This window comes from Aotus nancymaae, unplaced genomic scaffold, assembly GCF_030222135.1.
Source record: "Aotus nancymaae isolate 86718 unplaced genomic scaffold, 86718_ANA_hifiasm-v0.15.2.pri h1tg000028l, whole genome shotgun sequence".
NCBI lineage: Eukaryota > Metazoa > Chordata > Mammalia > Primates > Aotidae > Aotus > Aotus nancymaae.
The window spans coordinates 10,013,910-10,032,943 of NW_026988441.1; the positions used below are offsets into that span (position 1 = coordinate 10,013,910).

Below are 19,034 nucleotides of genomic sequence, written 5' to 3' on the forward strand. Positions count from 1 at the left end.
GGGAATCCTGAACACATCTCAATGCATTAAGCACCAACCAGGGACACACCCTTGACCTTGAGCTATGACCTTTAGTCTTTGACCTCTTCTACCAGGCCTGACTCCTGGCCCTTCAACCCAGACCCCCAACCCGCCTTTGTCTTCCCATGAGCTCCTACCTGGTCAGTGCATGAGATGCCAGCGTCAAAGTAGGGGGTCTTGAGTGGGCTGTGCTCCGAGGCCCCCAGAGTGAAGAGCTGGGAGGGCTGCAGCAGGAGAGGGGAGGGGAGGTCTGAAACTGCCCCCACCACCCAGCCAGCCTCTCCCTGCCAGGCTCCTCCCAGCCCTGGGATGGGTGTGGAGGTGGGGATAGCTTGGGCTGCAGGGAAAGTGCTCACCATCTCCTGCTCTTCCAGCTTCGCTTTTGGGGTCGGTGGCTTGTAGGAGGGAGGTCCCTCCAGGCTGTGGGGCAGGAAGTAGGTCAAGTGGAGGCTAAGACCAGAGCACCCCTCCCACTCCAGGGTTACAACACATGCTGTTCCCTCTGCCTGGGTCTCCCTTTCCTCTGCCCACTTTTCTTGCTTGGAGTAAGAGTTTTTATTCATTCCACGAATTCCTCTTTTTCCAGGAAGCCTTCCAGTTTCCCCGGGGCGGATCAGGAATTCCCGTTCGTGGTCATACCTGGCTGTACTTCCCCCTCACAGCACTGACTGAGTTTGTACTTGAAATGTTATTCATAGTTACCATGCCCCACTGTGAGCTCTGGAGGGAAAGAAAGAACGGTGTTGGGCTGGGCGTGGTGGCTGACGCCTGTAATGCCAGCACTGTGGGAGGGCCAGGTGGGCGGATCACCTGAGGCCAGGAGTTCGAGACCAGTTTGGCCAACATAGTGAAATGCCATCTTCACAAAAAATACAAAAATTAGCTGGGCATGGTGGTGCCCATCTGTAATCCCAGGTACTCGGGAGGCCGAGGCATGAGAATCGCTTGAACTTGAGAGGCAGAGGTTGTTGTGAGCTGAGATCATTCCACTCCAGCCTGGGCGACAGAGTGAGACTCCCTCTCGGAAAAAAAAAAAAAGAAAAAGAAAAAGAAAAAGAGATTGTCCGGGTGCGGTGGCTCATGCCTATAATCCCAGCACTTTAGGAGGCTGAGGCAGCGAATCACCTGAGGTTGGGAGTTCGAGACCAGCCTGGCCAACATGGAGAAACCCCATCTCTACTAAGAATACAAAATTAGCCCAGCATGGTGGTGCATGCCTGTAATCCCAGCTACTCGGAAGGCTGAGGCAGGAGAATCACTTGAACCCAGGAGGCGGAGGTTGCGGTGAGCTAAGATCTCGCCACTACACTACAGCCTGGGCGACAGAGCAAGACTATGTCTCAAAAAGAAAAGCATATTTCTGGGCCCCCTACATCATGGGTAATCACCATGTTGCCCAGGCTGGTCTCCAACTCCTGGGCTCAAGTGATCCGCCCGCCTCTGCCTCCAAAAGTGCTGGGATTACAGTGTGAGCCACCATGCCTGGTCCAGAAATGTGCATTTTTTTTTTTTTTTTGAGATACAGCCTCACTCTGTCACCCAGGTTGGAGTGCAGTGGCGCAATCTCGGCTCACTACAACCTCTGCCTCCCTGGTTCAAGCAATTCTCCTTCCTCAGCCTCCCAAGTAGCTGGGACTACAGGCACACACCACCATGCCCAGCTAATTTTTGTATTTTTAGTAGAGATGGGGTTTCACCATGTTGGCCAGGCTGGCCTCAAAGTCCTGACCTCAGGTGATCCGCCTGCCTCGGCCTCCCAAAGTGCTGAGATTCCAGGCATGAGCCACCATACCTGGCCTGTGGGGACACTTTTATGTGTTTGTCTCATCAGTGTGTCCCAAACCCCTAGGGCCTGGCCCTGTGTGGTGACTTTCTGAATCAATGAACGAATGTGGGGTTTTATAGGGGTCACAAGTACAAAATCTGAGAAGAGAAAAATAGGCCAGCTGCAGTGACTCATGCCTGTAATCCCAGCATTTTGGAAGGCCGAGGCAGGCTGACTGCCTGAGGTCAGGAGTTCAAGATCAATTTGGGCAATCTAGACCCCTGTCTCTACAAAAACTACAAAACTTAGCTGGCTGTAGTGGCTTGCGCCTGTAGTCCCAGCTATGTGGGAGGCTGAAATGGGTGGGGTGGGGGTAGAGGCTGCAGTGAGCTGTGATTGAACTCCAGCCTGGACGACACAGTGAGAACCTGTCTCAAAAAAAAAAAAGAGGGCCAGGCACTGTGGCCCACGCCTCTAATCCCAGCACTTTGGAAGGCCTAGGCGGGCGAATCACAAGGTCAGGAGTTTGAGACCAGCCTGGCCAAGAGACCAGCCTGGCCAATATGGTGAAACCCCGTCTTTACAAAAAATACAAAAAATTAGCCAGCGTGGTGGTGGGCACCTATAATCTCAGCTACTTGGGAGGCTGAGGCAGGAGAACTGCTTGAACCCAGGAGGCGGAGGTTGCAGTGAGCCGAGATCGCGCCATTGCACTCCAGCCTGGGTGACAGAGCGAGACTCTGACTCAAAAACAAAACAAAACAAAACAAAACAAAACCAAAAAAAGAAAAATAGTTCACAGCAGTCTGAGGTAGGAGAGGTATGCAAAGTTTGTTTTCTTGAGACAGGGTCCCACTCTGTCACACAGACTGGAGTGCAGTGGTACAATCTGAGCTCACTGCAACCTTTGCCTCCAGGGCTCAACCAATCTTCCCATCTCAGCCTTCCAAGTAAATGGGACCACAAGCACGTACCACCAGTCCTAGCTGGTTTTTGTATTTTTGGTAGAGACAGGGTTTTGCCATGTTGCCCAGGCTGGTCTAAAACTCCTGGCCTCTGGCAATCCACCTGCATCAATTTCGTAAAGTGCTGGGATTACAGGTGTGAGCCACCACACCTGCTGGTTTTCAAAATTTATCAGGCTCACACAGACAGGAGTATGGGACATGCCCGGGGGACAACTTTTTTTTGTTTTTATTGAGACAGAGTTTTGCTTTGTCGCCAGGCGCTAGGCTGGTGTGCAGTGGTGCGATCTTGGCTCACTGCAACCTCCATCTCCCGGGTTCAAGCAATTCTCCTGCCTCAGCCCCCCGAGTAGCTGGGACTACAGGCACACACCACTACGCCCAGCTAATTTTTGTATTTTTTAGTAGAGATGGGGTTTTACCACATTGGCCAGGATGGTCTCGATCTCTTGACCTCGTGATCTGCCCTCCTTGGCCTCCCAAAGTGCTAGGATTACAGGCGTGAGCCACCAAGCCCAGCCTTTTTTTTTTTTTTTTTTTTGGTAACAGAGCCTCACTCAGGCTGGAGTGCAGTGACGTGATCTCATCTCACTGCAACCTCTGCCTCCTGGGTTCAAGTGATTCTCCTGCCTCAGCCTCCTGAGTAGCTGGGACTACAGGAGTGTAGTAACCACACCTGGCTAATTTTTGTATTGTTAGTAGAGATGGGGTTTCACCATGTTGGCCAGGGTGGTCTCAAACTCCTGACCTCATGATTCTCCCGCCTAGGCCTCCCAAAGTGCTGGGATTACAGGCGTGAGCCACCGCGCCCGGCCAGGGCAATTTGTTGTTTTGTTCCTGATTAGTTACTTCACTTTTCTCTCTCTCTTTTTGTATTTTGGACAGGGTCTCACTTCGTTGGCCAGACTGGAGCACAATGGTGCGATCATAGCTCACTGCATCCTCCACATGCCCCCACCCCTGCCTCAGCCACACAAGTAGCTGGGACTACAAGCACGGGTCACCAGGTCTCAAACTCCTGACCTCATGATCCACCCTCCTCGGCCTCCCAAAGTGCTGAGATGACAATCGTGAGCCACTGGGCCCGGCCTATCATGTGTAGAATTTGATGGAAGAGCGGGGAGCCATCTTGGAATGTGGGAGCCACAATGTAGCAGGAGCCTGGCCTGTGATGAGTCTTCACAGAGCGGAGCAGTCATACCCGTACTTTATGGCAGAGAGAAACCCACACCTCCCCGTTCCGCGTAGGTCCCAGTTCCTTCCGGTCTGTCTATTTCACACAGTGATTCTGGAGAATTTTCTCCCACCCTCACCCCTACCCCATACTCCCAGTTCTTCAACTCCTCTCCCAGTCTGGTCTGAGGGCCCATCACTTACTCTTCGTCCTCTTCTGCCCCCTGCAGTGTCTGCTCTTTCCGCTGCTGCCGGCAGATAAGGATGCCCGTGGCGGCCACAGCAGTAGCGATAATGGCAGCGATGATGCCCCCAATGATGCCGCCCGTGGCTCCTGCGCCCGCTGTGTTGGGGGTCTCTGCAAGGAGAGGGACAGTGTGAGGGGGTCTCCAGGAGGAAGCCACGGCTCCTTAATCCAAGCTGCCACCCCCCGGTCATCGCCTGCCTGCCTGTGTCCTCTCCCAAGGGAAGGGGACTTTGTTTCATTCGGCTCAACATACCGAGCATGAAGAAGGGGCGTCCATGTGGGAGGTGAGTGGAGAACACAACATACAATGTCTTTACCTTCACGGAACTTGGATTCTGGTTGGGCAGGGAGGCCAACAGGGAGCAAGCCAGCACAACGGCTCACATGCTGGATGGGAGTAAGTCACGGGAAATGCAAAAATAGTGTGGAAGCGAGAGGAGGTGCAAAGCGGGTCCCCAAAGGTAGTGGAAGGGCCTGTGCCTTACTGTAAGGTACAGCTGAGCAAGGACCTGAAAGAGACACTGGGGATGAGCCATGAGAGTGTCTGGGGGCGTCCTAGGCAGTGCAAACAGCCAGAGGCCCTGCTGGAGGCTTGTGAGGTTTTATGGTTTTTTTTTTTTTTTTGAGACAGCCTCACTTTGTCACCCAGGCTAGAGTGCATTGGTGTGATCACTGCTAACTGTAGCCTCCATCTCTTGGGCTCAAGCGATCCTCCCACCTCGCCCTCTGGAGTAGCTGGAACTACAGGCAGGTGCCACCACGCAAGCTTATTTTTATTTTTTTAAATTTTTTGTAGAGATGGGGTTTTGCCATGTTGCCCAGGCTGGCACTGAACTCCTGGGCTCAAGTGACCCTCTCGCCTCGGCCTTCCTAAGTGCTGGGATTACATCACACTCGGCTTGCCTTGTGTTGTCTTTTTTTAAAGAAATGTACTTGGTCACATGATCTGAGCTGTCCGTGCAGCAGAGAGCTGCATACTTGGGAGTTCCGGACAATTTGAGGGGATCCTACACTCCACGGCTGCACCCTGGGAATGAGGCACATTCAGGGGGTCCCACACTCAGGTCCCATCTCACTCACAGCCTTGTGTTTTTAAAGAACAGCAAGCCAGGTGCGGTGGCGCGTGCCTGTGGTCCCAGCTACTTGGGAGGCTGAGGTGGGAGAATCGCTTGAGCCCAGGAGTTCTGGGCTGTCGGGTGTCCGCACTAAGTTCGGTGTCAACGTAGTGACCTCCTGGGAGCGGGGGACCACCAGGTTGCCTAAGGAGGGGTCAACCGACCCAGGTCAGAAACAGAGCAGGTCAAAACTCCCGTGCTGATCAGTAGTGGGATCGCGCCTGTGAATAGCGACTGCACTCCAGCCTGGGCAACATAGCGAGACCCTGTCTCTTAAAAAACACAACAACAAGGAGACCATGTAGCTGGGGAGAGTGGGGAGATGAGAGGAGAGGAGACAGGACCAGAAGAGGCTAGAAGGCAGAGAATGTGGGGGCAGAACTCTGGAATCAAGAATCTCCTCCCACTTATCAGGAAACGGGTTAGGGCCCAGGGCAGTGACTGCCACCTGTAATCCCAGTGCTTTGGGAGGCCGAGGCAGGAGGATGGCTTAAGACCAGCCAGGGCAATAAGCACGAGACCTCATCTCTAGAAGAAATTGAAAAATTAGCTGGGGCCAGGCACAGTGGCTCACGCCTGTCATCCCAGCACTTTTGGAGGCTGAAGTGGGAGGATCGCTTGAGCCCGGGAGTTTGAGACCACTCTGGGTAACACAGAGAGACCATTCCCATTCTACAAAAGAAAAAAGGCCGTGTGCAGTAATCCTATAATCCTGTAATCCCAGCACTTTGGGAGGCCGAGACAGGTGGATCACGAGGTCAGGAGATGGAGACCATCCTGGCCAACATGATGAAACCCCATCTCTACTAAAAATACAAAAATCAGCCAGGCATGGTGGTGCATGCCTATAATCCCAGCTACTCGGGAGGCTGAGGCAGGAGAATCACTTGAACCCAGGAGGCAGAGGTTGCAGTGAGCCGAGATCACGCCAAGAGACAGAGCACAACTCTTTGTCTCAAAAAAAAAAGACAACACAAGACAGAAAAAGGGGTGAAGCCCATGTGCTCCTTGGCCTCTCTTCCTAGCACCTCCCATTTCCAAGCCTCCTAATGGAAGAGTTTTTAAAGTGGTTACCTGTTTACTTGCCAATTTCCACACTGGACCGTGCACCTGAGGTCCGGCACACAGTAGGTGTTCGGTGGGTGTGTTAGAAGGACCCACTGTGTGCCAGGCGGTCACAATTCCCCGCCCCTGCCCTGCTGGGCGAGTACAGACGACAAAGCACTGAGTGAGTGACAAGTAAGGACAAGCCCAGGGGGTCACTCAGGCCTCAGCCTCGCTCTCCAGATGGGGAGGAAGCTTCCAGAGGGTGCTGGACTGCTGGCTCTCCACTGCTCCTGTTCCACAGCCTGGCATCCCCTGGAGGCCTTCAGAGGGTGGGGGAGTGACAGAGATACTGCCCCTCGCTCTGCACACACATCTTCATCCTAAACATACAGCTGCTTCTCCTGTGGTCATTACGGCCGTGCGCACCAGGAGGGCGGGACTGGGTCTGTGCAGGTCACCGAGGCGGCCCCAGCACTGCCTGGCACAGGGCTTGGTGGGGTCTGTGGAGGTCGACGAAGCTGCATGAGGGCATCATGGGCGCGTTGACCGAGTCCTGCTACGGCCTCGTGAGGCCGATGTGAACACCGGCCCTGTGTTACAGAGGAGGGAGGGAGGCTCAGCAGGGCAGTGGTGACCCGGGGGAAAACCGCTCCTTACTGAGCCTGGGAAGTCAAGGACCCCCTCCGTCTTTGCTTTTCCGGTTGAGGGGGGCTGAAGGAAGCTGCTGCCACTCCCAGGGAGTCACTGAAAAGTCCCTTGGGTGATCGATGGGGGCAAGGGTAGAGGAGGCGGTCAGGGAAGCCACTGTGGGGGTGGACAAAGGTGGGACTTCCCCAGCACCCCGCCTACCCATGCCCTGAAGGCCCCTTAGAATGGGCATAGGGAGCAGCCCTCCCCTCCAGAGACCCTCAGCAGCATGGTGGAGGTGAGGGCTGAGGCTGAGGCGAGGCTGGCTCACGGCGCCCCCGACCCCATTCTCCCAGGACGCAGGGAACCTGGCTGCCCCCACCCCCACCTCCACCTGAAGGCCCAGGAGTTCAGAGAACTCGGGCCTCTGACCCGTCTGGCCACAGGATCCAGAAAGGCAGCCTCTGTCTTGGGACCTAGAAATCCACATACCCCCGCCTCTGAGCCCACAGTTCAGGACCTGAATCCTAGTTCCACAAGCCTCGTGATTCTCAGCCATCTAATGCGTCTTTCCAGCATCCAAGGAGTGCGGGCCCACAGCCTTCCCCCGTCTCACCCCTGCCAGGCTCCCATTCCCCGGGGACCTGGTTTGGCTCCTCCCAGCCCCTGGGACTGAGGAGTCCCTGTCCCAACCCCTCTTTCCCCACGACCCAAGGAGGGGTCTGATGTATTACAAGACACCCCCGATGTTTTCCTCCAAGGCATTTATTAACTCCTGAGTGTCACGGGGCCAGGGGCAGGCTGGAGCCCAAACCAAGTCTCTGAGGGTGGGGTCCTCTCTGGGTCCCCATGGCTGAGCTCCCAGGGCTCCCCACGCAGCCCTAGAGACGGGAGGCGTCCAGTGTGCTGTTCTAGCTCCCTCCAAGTCCCAGGGAAGTGGGAGGCAGCGTTCCACTCCAGTGTCCTCCAGACGAACAGGTCCAACCAGTCTGGAACCGTAGGCTGGCGTGGCCCAGTTGGGGCCGATCCTGACTCTCTGTCTGTGTCCGGGTCACACATAAACTGCGCGCCGTGAGATGAGGGAACCATCCAGCTGGGACTCCATGTCATCCTCAAGGGCGGGGGCTGGAGGCAACATGAGGCCTTTCTCCGCCTTCTCTTCCTCCTCTTCCTCCTCCTCCTCCTTGCCATCTGGTTCCGTGGGACCAGGGACTACTGGCGTCCAGAAGACGGGGTCCCCATTCCCCAACACCTGAGTTTTCGCATCGAAGAAGCCCCCTTCGCCGCTGGCTCCTCCATCTCCTGCTCCTCCTCCTCCTTCGGGGCTCTTCCTCCTCCTCCTCCCCCTCAGCAGGATGATGGCCAAAGACCCCCCAGCCAGAAGCAGCAGCACCAGCATTGTCCCCCCCACGGCCCCCCACACCAGCTGGCCCATGTCTCGGGGCGACGCCCTGGGGGTTTCTGAGGAGAGAGAGGAGGGGTGAGAGAGAGAAAGGGAGACACAAGGTCACCAGGACAGCTCTGGGGAGTGAGGAGGCAGGGGAGACGCAGGATCGGGGGAGTGACCAAAATTAGGGGGTATCTAGGCAGAAGAATGAAGAGGAGGAAGTGGGGGGAAGGGAAGCCTGAGCACTTTGTACAAGGGAGGCCCCAGTAGTCCCCAGGTGTCTGTGTTTTGCAAAATTTAAATAGCTAGTGAACCTTTCAAAAACCAGGTGATTTCACCTAAAAATCCAGGTTTCTCTTATGGGGGAAAATCAGATCTAAGAACGCCAAATTCCCATCACCAAACTCCCATCTCTGGCGATTGCTGTAGCTGAGTGGAAGCTGGCAATTCGGACGCAATGGAACTGGCCACTCAGTCACTGGCTGGGTCCCTGGAGGCACCTGGGTTTGCAGCCCTCCCTGAGTGTGCTGTGGGGTCCTCGCACAGCTGCGAGCTCAGGGGCACACACCCTCGGTGGAGGACAGCTGGGTTTCAGTGGGAGGCTGTCTGATCCCAAAGCTCTTTGCAGAGGGCCACAGAATCCTGATAATTCTGCCCTCTCGAGTGACTGGGAGCACTCATTCCTAGTGCCGTGGCCACCTCCTCCCCAGCATCTAAAATGGGGTTCTCGGCCAGGCACTGTGATTCACACTTGTAATCTCAGCACTTCGGGAGGCCGAGGCAGGCAAATCACAAAGTCAGGGGATCGAGACCATCCTGGCCAACATGGTGAAACCCTGTCTCTACTAAAATACAAAAATTAGCCAGACGTGGTGGCATGCGCCTGTAATCCCAGCTCCTGGGGAGGCTGAGGCAAGGGAATTGCTTGAACCTGGGAGGCAGAAGTGGCAGTGAGCCAGGATCGCACCACTACATTCCAGTCTGGTGACAGAGCAAGACTCCATCTCAAAAAAAAAAAAAAAAAGTGGGAGGGTTCTCACAGACTGGGACAGAGGGACTTCCTCGGTGCTCTCGTGGGAGCTGAGCAGGTGCAGATGGGGGCATGGGAGGTAGGGGGGAGATGGAGAGAGGAAACCCTGGAGTGCTGAGGAGGGAAGTGTGAGCAGGGACGGATGGAGCTGCTGGGCCCCATGCCAGGGACAGAAATCATTGTAACCAGAACCTACCCACCCGCACATGCAAGGCCTAACTGGGACAGATGTGGGCGGAGGGCTCACCTACACCTGACCCCACCTCCACACCTCTACACATAGGACGGGCTGAGACCCAGGAAGGACATCTGTTTCTGTTGTTTTCAAATAGAGGGTCATGACCCAGTGGGCTGTCAGATCAGCTTAGTGACTCGCAAATAGCATTAAAAAAAACCCAAAAAACAGGATAAAATATTTTTGGTGGGGGTGGGGGGTTAGGGTGGTATATACATCTCTATACACTGGGGTGGAGTGAAACAGATTTTTCTCCTTATTGGGAGTGCTGGTCACTAACTGGACTAGGCTGAGCCTGTCTCAGAGGCTTGTCTCTGTTTCTGGAGGTGGCACTGGTGTTTTGGAACTCAAGGCTGAGTCTGTTCATGTGTCTAGGGTTCAAAGTTCTGAGTCAGGCTGGGCATGGCGGCTCATGCCTGTAATCCCAGCACTTTGGGAGGCTGAGGCAGGAGGATTGCTTTGAGGCCAGGAGTTCAAGACCAACCTGGCCAACATAACAAGACCCTGTCTCTATTAACAACAAAAAAAAGTTCTCTGAGTCTGTAAAGATAGATGTGTCCCGTGGTGTGGCGTGTGCACCTAGGTTCATGCTGCTGTGGACTCCACACTGTGTCTGTGACAAGTCTGTGTGTGCCTGGATGTGGGTTCGCGGTTCAGAGACCCTCAGAGCGACCCCAGGAGCCTTGAGTGTGTCTCCTCTGGCTGTGGCTGTCGGGGCACTCACTGCCTGCGACGGGGTTTCTAGGGTGCTTGGAGCATGCGTGTTTCCGCAGGCATTATCCGTAGGTCTTAGTACTGATGTTGCTGGCTGTGGTTGGCTCTGTGGCCACTGTCGGGGGGAGCTGGGGGTGTCTTTCCGCAGCGCTGAGTCTTTCTCTACTGCGTCTGTATTCTGCAGGCCCCGACCTTGGAGCCACCTGCTGGGTGCGTGGGCAGGGGATCAGCTCAGGTGTATCTGGGGTAGAGGTTATGGGTGTAATTCCAGTTTGGTGTCTGTCTGGGTGGGTGGAGCTGACCCTCCCGTGGGTGTGCTGCTGAGGGCAGGGACTGTGGCTCACTCACCATTGTATCCCCAACCTCAGCAAGAGTGCCTGGCAAACAGGAAGCACATATTTGTTGAATGAGAATGTCCCTAACGGAGTTTCTGGAGAGTTTTGGGAGAGTTCCGGGGACAAGCTCCTCCCTGAATGGCTTTGAGTTTCCGCCTGAGTATCTGTGTGTGAGGGGTGACATTCCTCTGTGTGTGGCCGTTGCTGTCGGGGTTAGTTTTACCCCTAGCGTGTCTGTGTGATGCCTCCCTGGGCCTGTGTGCGTCCCAGCGAGTCAGGCGAGCCCGGAGTGGGACAGCTGTCTCTCTGGGTTTGTGGTGTGTGACAGAGTTTCCCATAGGGGTGTCCTGTCTCCCTGGCTGGATCTGGATTCCTGAGGAGGGGTCTGTTTTCCCTTGGGTGTCCCTGCAAGCGTGTGTACGTTCTAACATTATGACTCAGGAAGGGGGTCTGTTTCTCCCTCTGAGGCTAGGTTATCTGCATGAAAGGGACAGTCTGGGAGTTTGTCCCTACACCTTCAGTCATGTTTCTGGGGGGCATGCACATTGCATGTCTGCACAGGTGTGCTACATAAACTGTCACCCTGGGGTGTTTCTAAGAATGCCTCTTTCCAGCCCAGTGTGGTGGCTCACACCTGTAATCCCAGCACTTCAGGAGACTGAGGCAGGTGGATCACCTGAAGTCAGGAGTTTGAGACCAGCCCGACCAATATGGTGAAGCCCCGTCTCTACTAAAAATACAAAAATTAGCTGGGCAAGGTGGTGGATACCTGTAGTCCCAGTTATTCTGGAGGCTGAGGCAGGAGAATTGCTTGAACCCGGGTGGTGGAGGTTGCAGTGAACCGAGATCACACCCCTGAACCAGCCTGAGTGACAGAGCAAGACTCCATCTCAAAAAAAAGAAAAAAGTTCAATCCCAGCTACTTGGAAAAGAAAAAAGAAAAAAAAAAGTCTCTTTCCAGGTGTTATCTGGCTTCATTCAGTCTGTCTTGGCTGGTGCCACTGTCCTCCTGGGTGTGTGTCTTGGTGACAATGGGTTTGCAGGGCTACCATCTCAGCGCGCGTCTGGATTCCTATGCATCTCTGCGACAGAACTTCCCAGCACAGGGAGTGTCTGTGGCTGCGTTCCTGCCAGCTGTGGCACTGACAGGAGGGGTCTCTGGCCCCAGCTCTGGGGCCCATGGGTCTCTCTGCCCCAGGAGCTCGGCTCTGTGACAGTCCTGGCCTCTTTCTAGCTGTAGGCTCCGCAGTTGTGAGTTCGACCCGGGTTCCGTCACTGGCTGACGGTCTGGCTTCGTGCTTCTTCTCTCTGGCTCCGAGCCTCGGGGTCGGATTGTTTCTGGGGGTGGGAGCTCCTGGTTTCTGTCTCTGAGGTTTGCGTGCCTGACTCTGGGTGTGTGTCTTTCTCACAAGCTGGAGGCCGGGGCAGCTTCCCCAGATATCTCATGAAATTAGACCCTTCCCAGGCAGGCCTCTATTTTCTAGGAACCCTGAGCAAAGTTGTCAACCCCCCGTCTCTGCTGCCATCACCTACCCTGGCACCCCAAATCCAGAAGCCAGCCTGAGGCCACAAGAGGAAAGCCAACCCTCCCCTCCCTCAGCCAGGCGGGTCCACGTGCCTCCCAGGCCGGCGCGCAGCCCCCAAACCCCGAAGGGTGGAACTCCGGGGGAACGGACCCAGGTCTCCACACACGGCCCCCAAGACACACTCACCTCGGACAAAGATGACCTGCTCAGCTCGGCCCGTGCCCACGGCATTGGTGACCGTGCAGATGAAGGTGGTGTTGAACAGGCTGTCCACTGCATGGATGACCAGCTGGGAGCCCTGGGCAACTGCGGAGGTCGGGAAGGTGCCTGAGGTCCTGGAGGGTGTGGGGTCAGGTGAGGGGAATTCCAAGGTCAGAGGGGAGCACAGTCCTCATCCCTGAAGATACACCCACCAGGGGCCTAACTCCGCCTGGAGACCCCAAATTACTGAAATGTAAGCTCCCTCCATCCTGGAAGACTTAAGATTTTAGGCCCAGCCCCTCCTCCCCAGGCCCTCCACCCTCAGACCCAGGAGTCCAGGCCCCCAGCCCCTCCTCCCTCAGACCCAGGAGTCCAGGCCCCCAGCCCCTCCTCCCTCCACCTCAAGTGTCCAAGACCACTTGACTCACGTGCTCCAGTCATAGCCTGTGGGCTCTGGGTTGCTGCGGACATCGCAGCTCAGGGTGGCATCAGTGCGGCCGAGGTACCAGTTGTCGTCATAGCCAGAGATGGACACTTCAGGAGGGTCTGGGAAAATGGGGGGATTGGCTCAGCAAGGAGGAGAATCCCAGAGCGGGTGGGCAGGTTAGCAGATGGACAAGCAACGGGGAGTGTGGCAGGAGGTGCAGCCGTTGAAACCGTCTGGGGCGAATCTGTCCAGAGTGTGTATGCTGATGTCAGTGTAGACACTGTTCAGGGAAACCACTGTGAATAATTTGTGGGAGTTTTTTTGTTGTTGTTGTTGTTTTTTGAGACACCGTCTCGCACTGTTGCCCAGGCTGGAGTGCAATGGCACCATCTCGGCTCACTGCAACCTCCGCCTCCGGGGTTCACGCGATTCTCCTGCCTCAGCCTCCTGAATACCTGGGATTTTAGGCACACACCACCACACCTGGCTAATTTTATATATTTTTAGTAGAGATGGGGTTTCACGATGTCGTCCAGACTGGTCTCGAACTTCTGACCTCATAATCCGCCTGCCTCGGCCTCCCAAAGTGCTGGGATTACAGGCGTGAGCCACCGCGCCCGGCCTGTGTGTGTGTTTCTGACATGGATGGAGAATGTCCAAACAGGGTTTGGGCAACCAGTGCAGGTCCCAGAAGGAAACTGGCGCAGACGAGGCTCAGGGGAGCTGGTGCGCATGTGGGTGCACGTGATGTGTATTGCCTGGGGGAGCTGGTGTAGACTTGGCTTAGGGAATCTGTGTAAGTGGAGGCACTGCCTGGGGAGCTAGCGTACACAACAGTGAGGTGGGGTATGTGGTCATTTTGGACAGTGGTGGAAGAGGTGGTTAAGCCGGTATTTGAGGGATTCTGTGTGAAGAGGGCCAGGGTGGCCTCTGTGGGTGATATAACGGGGCGTCTGTGTAGGCAGTTTCTGCAAGATCTAGCAAAAAACCCAGTGGAAGGGGTCAAGATAGGGCCCAGGGAGGCCGATATAAGTATCAGGGGTCCCTGTAGAGACTCTGGGAGACTCAGTATAGACAGTGCCTAAGGAAGTCAAGGCAGAATTGTGGGAAGGCCTGGAGACGATGTTAGGCTGGGCAGTGTAGACGTGTAGTTAGGTTGGGCAGTGTAGACGTGTAGTTAGGTTGGGCAGTGTAGACGTGTAGACCTGGTCCAGCGGGATTGATCTGGACAGTTGAGGGGCAGTGTCAGCCGGGGTCCATGGGAACCAGAAAAGACACTGTTGGGGGCAGCTTTTTGCTGGTAAATTGACTTTCTGGGGAATCAAAGAAGCCCCCATTTCTAGGGTTTCCCAATTTCTTTGGTGTAAATATTCCCCAAGGTTGATTTCAAGCTACCGAGAAGACTTTGCTGGATGTGGAATTGGAAAGAAATTAATCCAGCTGGCTCTTGCAAACCCATCCCAGCTTACCACGGACCTCGAGTGGCATGGCAGGAACCCAGTAAAGCCCGTGTAGACAATGAAGGGGAAGTATGTAGATTTGCCCATGGGAGCCAGTGTAGACAATGGCGAGAAGGTAGTACAGAATTTGGCTTCAGGGAACCCACGAAGACAACATTACGAGACAATGTAGACACTGCTCTAGAGAAGCCGGTGTAGACAGTATTGATAAGGGAGGGGTCACCCCGATCCACTCACAGCGTACAGAGAGGGTCACAGGTATCAGGACTGGCTCCTCCAAGCTCTCATGCTCCACTTTGCAGGTGACGGTGACGCCATCTGCTCGGCCCAAAGGCACCAAGATGAAGCGGCTGGTGACGGTGACAGTGCCAGCCAGGGTCCCTGGCACCTGGGTCTCTTTGGCTTCCCCATCCAGGGAGGAAAGCCAGGAGATCCGGGCAGGTGGGCGGCCCTCTTTGGAGATGCAGCGGGCCACTGGCGCAGGGTCCGGGCTCAGTGTGACCTCCTGGGCTTCGGCGTGGTTCTGGGGTGTGGCTGGGGAGAGGAAGAGAGTGGTCATTCAACAAACACCTCAGCAGAGGAGCAGAGCAGTTAGGCCCGGACCTCTGGGATTCCAATCCCAGCTCTGCTGCTTATCAGCGGCATCAGGCTGGGGGAAAGTGATTTTGCAACTCTGTAGCAGTTTCTTATTTTGTAAAATAGTGATAATAAAAGTACCCACCCCTAAGATTGCTGTGTGACTTAACTACATTGATATGTAAATGTTAGGGTAGTGTGCGGCCTGCACTGCCCTATCCAAGTGTTACCAATTTTATTTATTTATTGGAGACAAGGACCCACTCAGTCACCTGATCTCCAGTGCAGTGTTGTGATCATAGCTTGCTGCAGCCTCCACCTCTTAGACTCAAGTGATCCTCCCGCCTTGGCCTTAGTCTCCAGAGTAGCTAGGACCACAGGCATGTACCACCACACCCGGCTTTTTTTTTTTTTTTTTTTTTTTTTTGCGTTGGAGTTTCACTCTTGTTACCCACGCTGGAGTGCAATGGCGCGATCTCGGCTCACCGCAACCTCCGCCTCCTGGGTTCAAGCAATTCTCCTGCCTCAGCCTTCCAAGTAGCTGGGACTACAGGCGCATGCCACCACGCCCAGCTAATTTTTTTTGTATTTTTTTTAGTAGAGACGGGGTTTCACCATGTTGACCAGGATCGTCTCGATCTCTTGACCTCGTGATCCACCCGCCTCGGCCTCCCAAAGTGCTGGGATTATAGGCGTGAGCGACCGCGCCCGGCCTTTTTCTTTTTTTTTCTGAGATGGAGTCTCGCTCTGTCCACAGGCTGGAGTGCAGTGGCGCAATCTTGGCTTACTGCAACCTCTGCCTCCTGGGTTCTCCTGCGTCAGCCTCCCACACCCAGCTAATTTTTAAATTTTTTTGTAGAGATGATTTCTTGCTATGTTGCCCAGGCTGATCTCAAACTCCTGAGCACAAGCCATCTTCCCACCTCAGCCTCTCAAAGCTCTGAGGTTACAGGTACCTGGTCTGGCCATTGTGGTATACTGTCTCTTTGCCCTGCCAGAGATGCAGAGACAGGGTCCGAAAGCCTGGAGGAGGCTGAGATTTAAAACAAAAAAGCGAGTCTGGCACAGTGGTTCACACCTGCAATCCCAGCACTTTAGGAGGCCGAGGCAGGTGGATCACTTGAGGCCAGGAGTTTGAGACCAGCCTGGCCAACAGGGTGAAAACTCATCTCTACTAAAAATATAAAAATTAGCCAGGCGTGGTGGTGTGCGCCTGTAATCCCATGTACTCCAGAGGCTGAAGGAGGAGAATTGCTTGAACCCAGGAGGCAGAGGTTGCAGTGAGCCGAGATCGCGCCATTGCACTCCAGCCTGAGCGACAGAGCCAAACTCTTTAAAAAAAAAAAAAAAAAGCCAAGGCCGAATAATATGGTTCAAAGGTCCAGCTGAAAGGCCCCCTGTTCCTCTTCCTGTAATCATCATTAGATGATTGTATGACCGGAAGAGTGATAAAGGCGGAAGATTCTCAAAGCCGGTCTTTTTTTTTTTTTTTTGCCCTTTCCACCTCATCCTCCTGAAAAACATGGAAAAAAAAAATCACAAAAACAAACCTCCAGGAAGAATAGCAGCTCACGCTCACTGATGTGTATCCCCTGCCCAGACCCATATCTTTCGATGCTTTCTGGACCTGCATCAACCGGTCTGACTCTCCTTTTCTTCCCAGCTCTCCCTTCCCACCACCTTCTCCCCCGACCACCGACCACCATGGAGCACCCAACAAGCCTCCAAGGTCCTCCTGGCTGCCCTCCAAGCTGCTGAAATAGTGATCCAGGGCCCAAGCCCCCACTTCCCCATGGGCACTTCCCCTGGCTGCTCCAGTGCTCCCCACCCACGCCCTCCGACGTCTCTGTTCCCACCCACTTTGGGGCGCTGGTTGGAGAGCTTGTGCCTGGACTGCTCTGGCCTCCTTCTCCAGACCCCACTCCAAGCCCCACTTCCTCAAGGGCACTTCCCTGACTGCCGACTCTGGCCGACCTTCCTTTAGTGGCTCAGGCATCATGATGACTGGCTGTTTTGCTCCTTGCTTCCACCCCAGTGCCTATATAGCAGCTCTTGAAGTTTTCTTTTTTTTTTTAAATTTGAGATGCAGTTTCGCTGTGTCACCCAGGCTGGAGTGCACTGGTGCAGTCTCGGCTCACTGCAACCTCCCCCTCCTGGTTTCAGCAATTCACCCACCTTAGGATTACAGGTGTGCACCACCATTCCCGGCTGTTTTTTTTTTTTTTTTTTTTTTTTTGAGAAGGAGTCTTGATTTGTCACTCAGGCTGAAGTGCAGTGGTGTGATCTCAGCTTACTGCAACCTCCACCTCCCTGGTTCAAGCGATTTTCCTGCCTCAGCCTCCCGAGTAGCTGGGATTACAGGCATGCACCATTACGCTGGTTTTTGTATTTTTTGTAGGGATAGGGCCTCTCCATGTTGCCCCGACTGGTCTCAAACTCCAGACCTCAAAGCGATCTGCCCACCTCGGCCTCCCAAAGTGCTGGAATTACAGGTGTGAGCCACTGCGCCGGGCCTGGGACTCTTCTCTGATCCTGCTTCCCCTGCAATCCACGGGCAAGCCCAGCACCTACTATCTCCTAAAAACACCTCTATATGCCGCCCGCTTCCCTCTACCCGCACTGCCTCATCTGTATTCCCAGCAATGCTTCCTCTCACCTGGAATCCCAGCTCCCTTCTACCTCCGTCCCCTCCTCCAATGGCTTCTCACACAGCTGCCAGTCATTTGTTGTAACCTCAAACATCTGACCAGGTCTCTCCTGTGGCTTCACACCTCCCATGGCTCTTAATGATATGGAGGATGAAGTCCAGCCTCCACCCCTCTGCCTGTGAAGCCCATGTAATCTGGCCCCGCTGAGGGCCACTCAAGCCCCTACCTATCCTTCTAGCCCCCTTTCCATTCCTGGAATGTGCCCAGCTCGTGTCCACCTCCCAGCTTTTTGTGCCGGTGCCCCTCTGCTGTGACCGTGGGTGGCTCCTTTTCAGACTCCAGGACTTGACTAAGATGCCCTCCCTGCACATCCCATCTTAACGAGGCCACTGTGTTCCTTTCTTCCTTTTTTTTTTTTCCATGATAGAGTCTTGCTCTGTCACCCAGACTGGAGTGCAGTGCCACAATCTTGGCTCACTGCAACCTCCACCTCCTGGTTCAAGCGATTCTCCTGCTTCAGCCTCCCATGTAGCTGGGATTATAGGTACGTGCCACTATATCTGGCTAATTTTTGTATTTCTAGTAGAGACGGGGTTTCACCATGTTGGCCAGGCTGGTCTCGAACTCCTGACCTCAGGTGATCTGCCTGCCTCGGCCACCCAAAGTGCTAGGATTACAGAAACGAGCCACCGCGCCTAGACAATCCTTAGTTTTTTTTCAAGAATGCGTGGTTGCCTGATGCATCCTTAGCACACAGAAAAGCGTCTGGCACACGGTAGGTGCCTAATGAACATTTGCTGATCGATGAAAACCCATGTGAGAAGGTGAACCTCACAGCTGAACCCGAGAGAGAAACAAGGGGACGGTGTAACACCGCGGCCCTCCCACCTCCCTGCCTCCTGCCCTTACCCTGCTCACCTATGACTCTGAGCGAAGTCAAGCCCCGGACGGGGCCCTTGGGGAAGGTGGCAAACTCGCAAGTGTAGTTGCCCTCGTCCTCCACTGTGAGCCCTTGGAGGGCCAGCGTGGCGTCCTGGAGCTCCGCCTCTGTGTCTTGCCCAGTGCTCTGCTTGGCAGAGACAAAGGACAGCCGCTCGCTGCCGGGCTGCGGGCTGGGGAAGCTGGCACCCAACTTAGGGTGGAAGGCGGCCACATTCTGTTGTTTCACAGGTACGTCTGAGCGCTCCCAGGTCACCAGGGAGACGAACAGTCCAGGAAGAGGTGGCAGCAGGTGGCACGGCAGCTCCACGGTGCCCCCAAGCTGGCCACGCACCTCGGGAAGCACTTGAACTCGCACATCCTGGGCTCCTGGCAGAGAGGACAGAGAGTGAAGTAGTCAGGTCGGGGAGGGACCCAGAAACCTCCAGGCAGGGCCATCAAGTAGGGGAACCCACAAGAAATGCAGGCTCCAAATGCACCGTAGGCACCTTCACAGCCAAATAAGCTACCTGGAAAAGACATTTTAGGGAAGACTAAAATGACGAGCCTATTATATTACTATAACATGTAACGTGAGTCCATATTACATATGATTT

The 19,034-nt window shown here is 54.7% G+C and overlaps 1 protein-coding gene across 2 annotated transcripts in view; it reads right to left on the bottom strand.

Annotated features, from left to right (window-relative positions):
• NECTIN2 (nectin cell adhesion molecule 2) overlaps positions 1-19,034 on the bottom strand; it is a 39,723-nt gene that overhangs the window by 1,886 nt on the left and 18,803 nt on the right. Inside the window, exons 2-8 of one of the 2 annotated variants that reach the window (XM_064381177.1) lie at positions 18,418-18,807; positions 14,513-14,809; positions 12,817-12,934; positions 12,374-12,522; positions 4,129-4,282; positions 378-441; positions 159-245 (exon numbers count right to left, since the gene is read on the bottom strand). In XM_064381177.1, the coding sequence (XP_064237247.1) occupies positions 159-245; positions 378-441; positions 4,129-4,282; positions 12,374-12,522; positions 12,817-12,934; positions 14,513-14,809; positions 18,418-18,807 (1,259 nt within the window). Of the gene's footprint in view, positions 1-158; positions 246-377; positions 442-4,128; positions 4,283-7,707; positions 8,422-12,373; positions 12,523-12,816; positions 12,935-14,512; positions 14,810-18,417; positions 18,808-19,034 lie in introns of those variants that run through there. The other variant, XM_064381178.1, reaches the window with a different exon arrangement.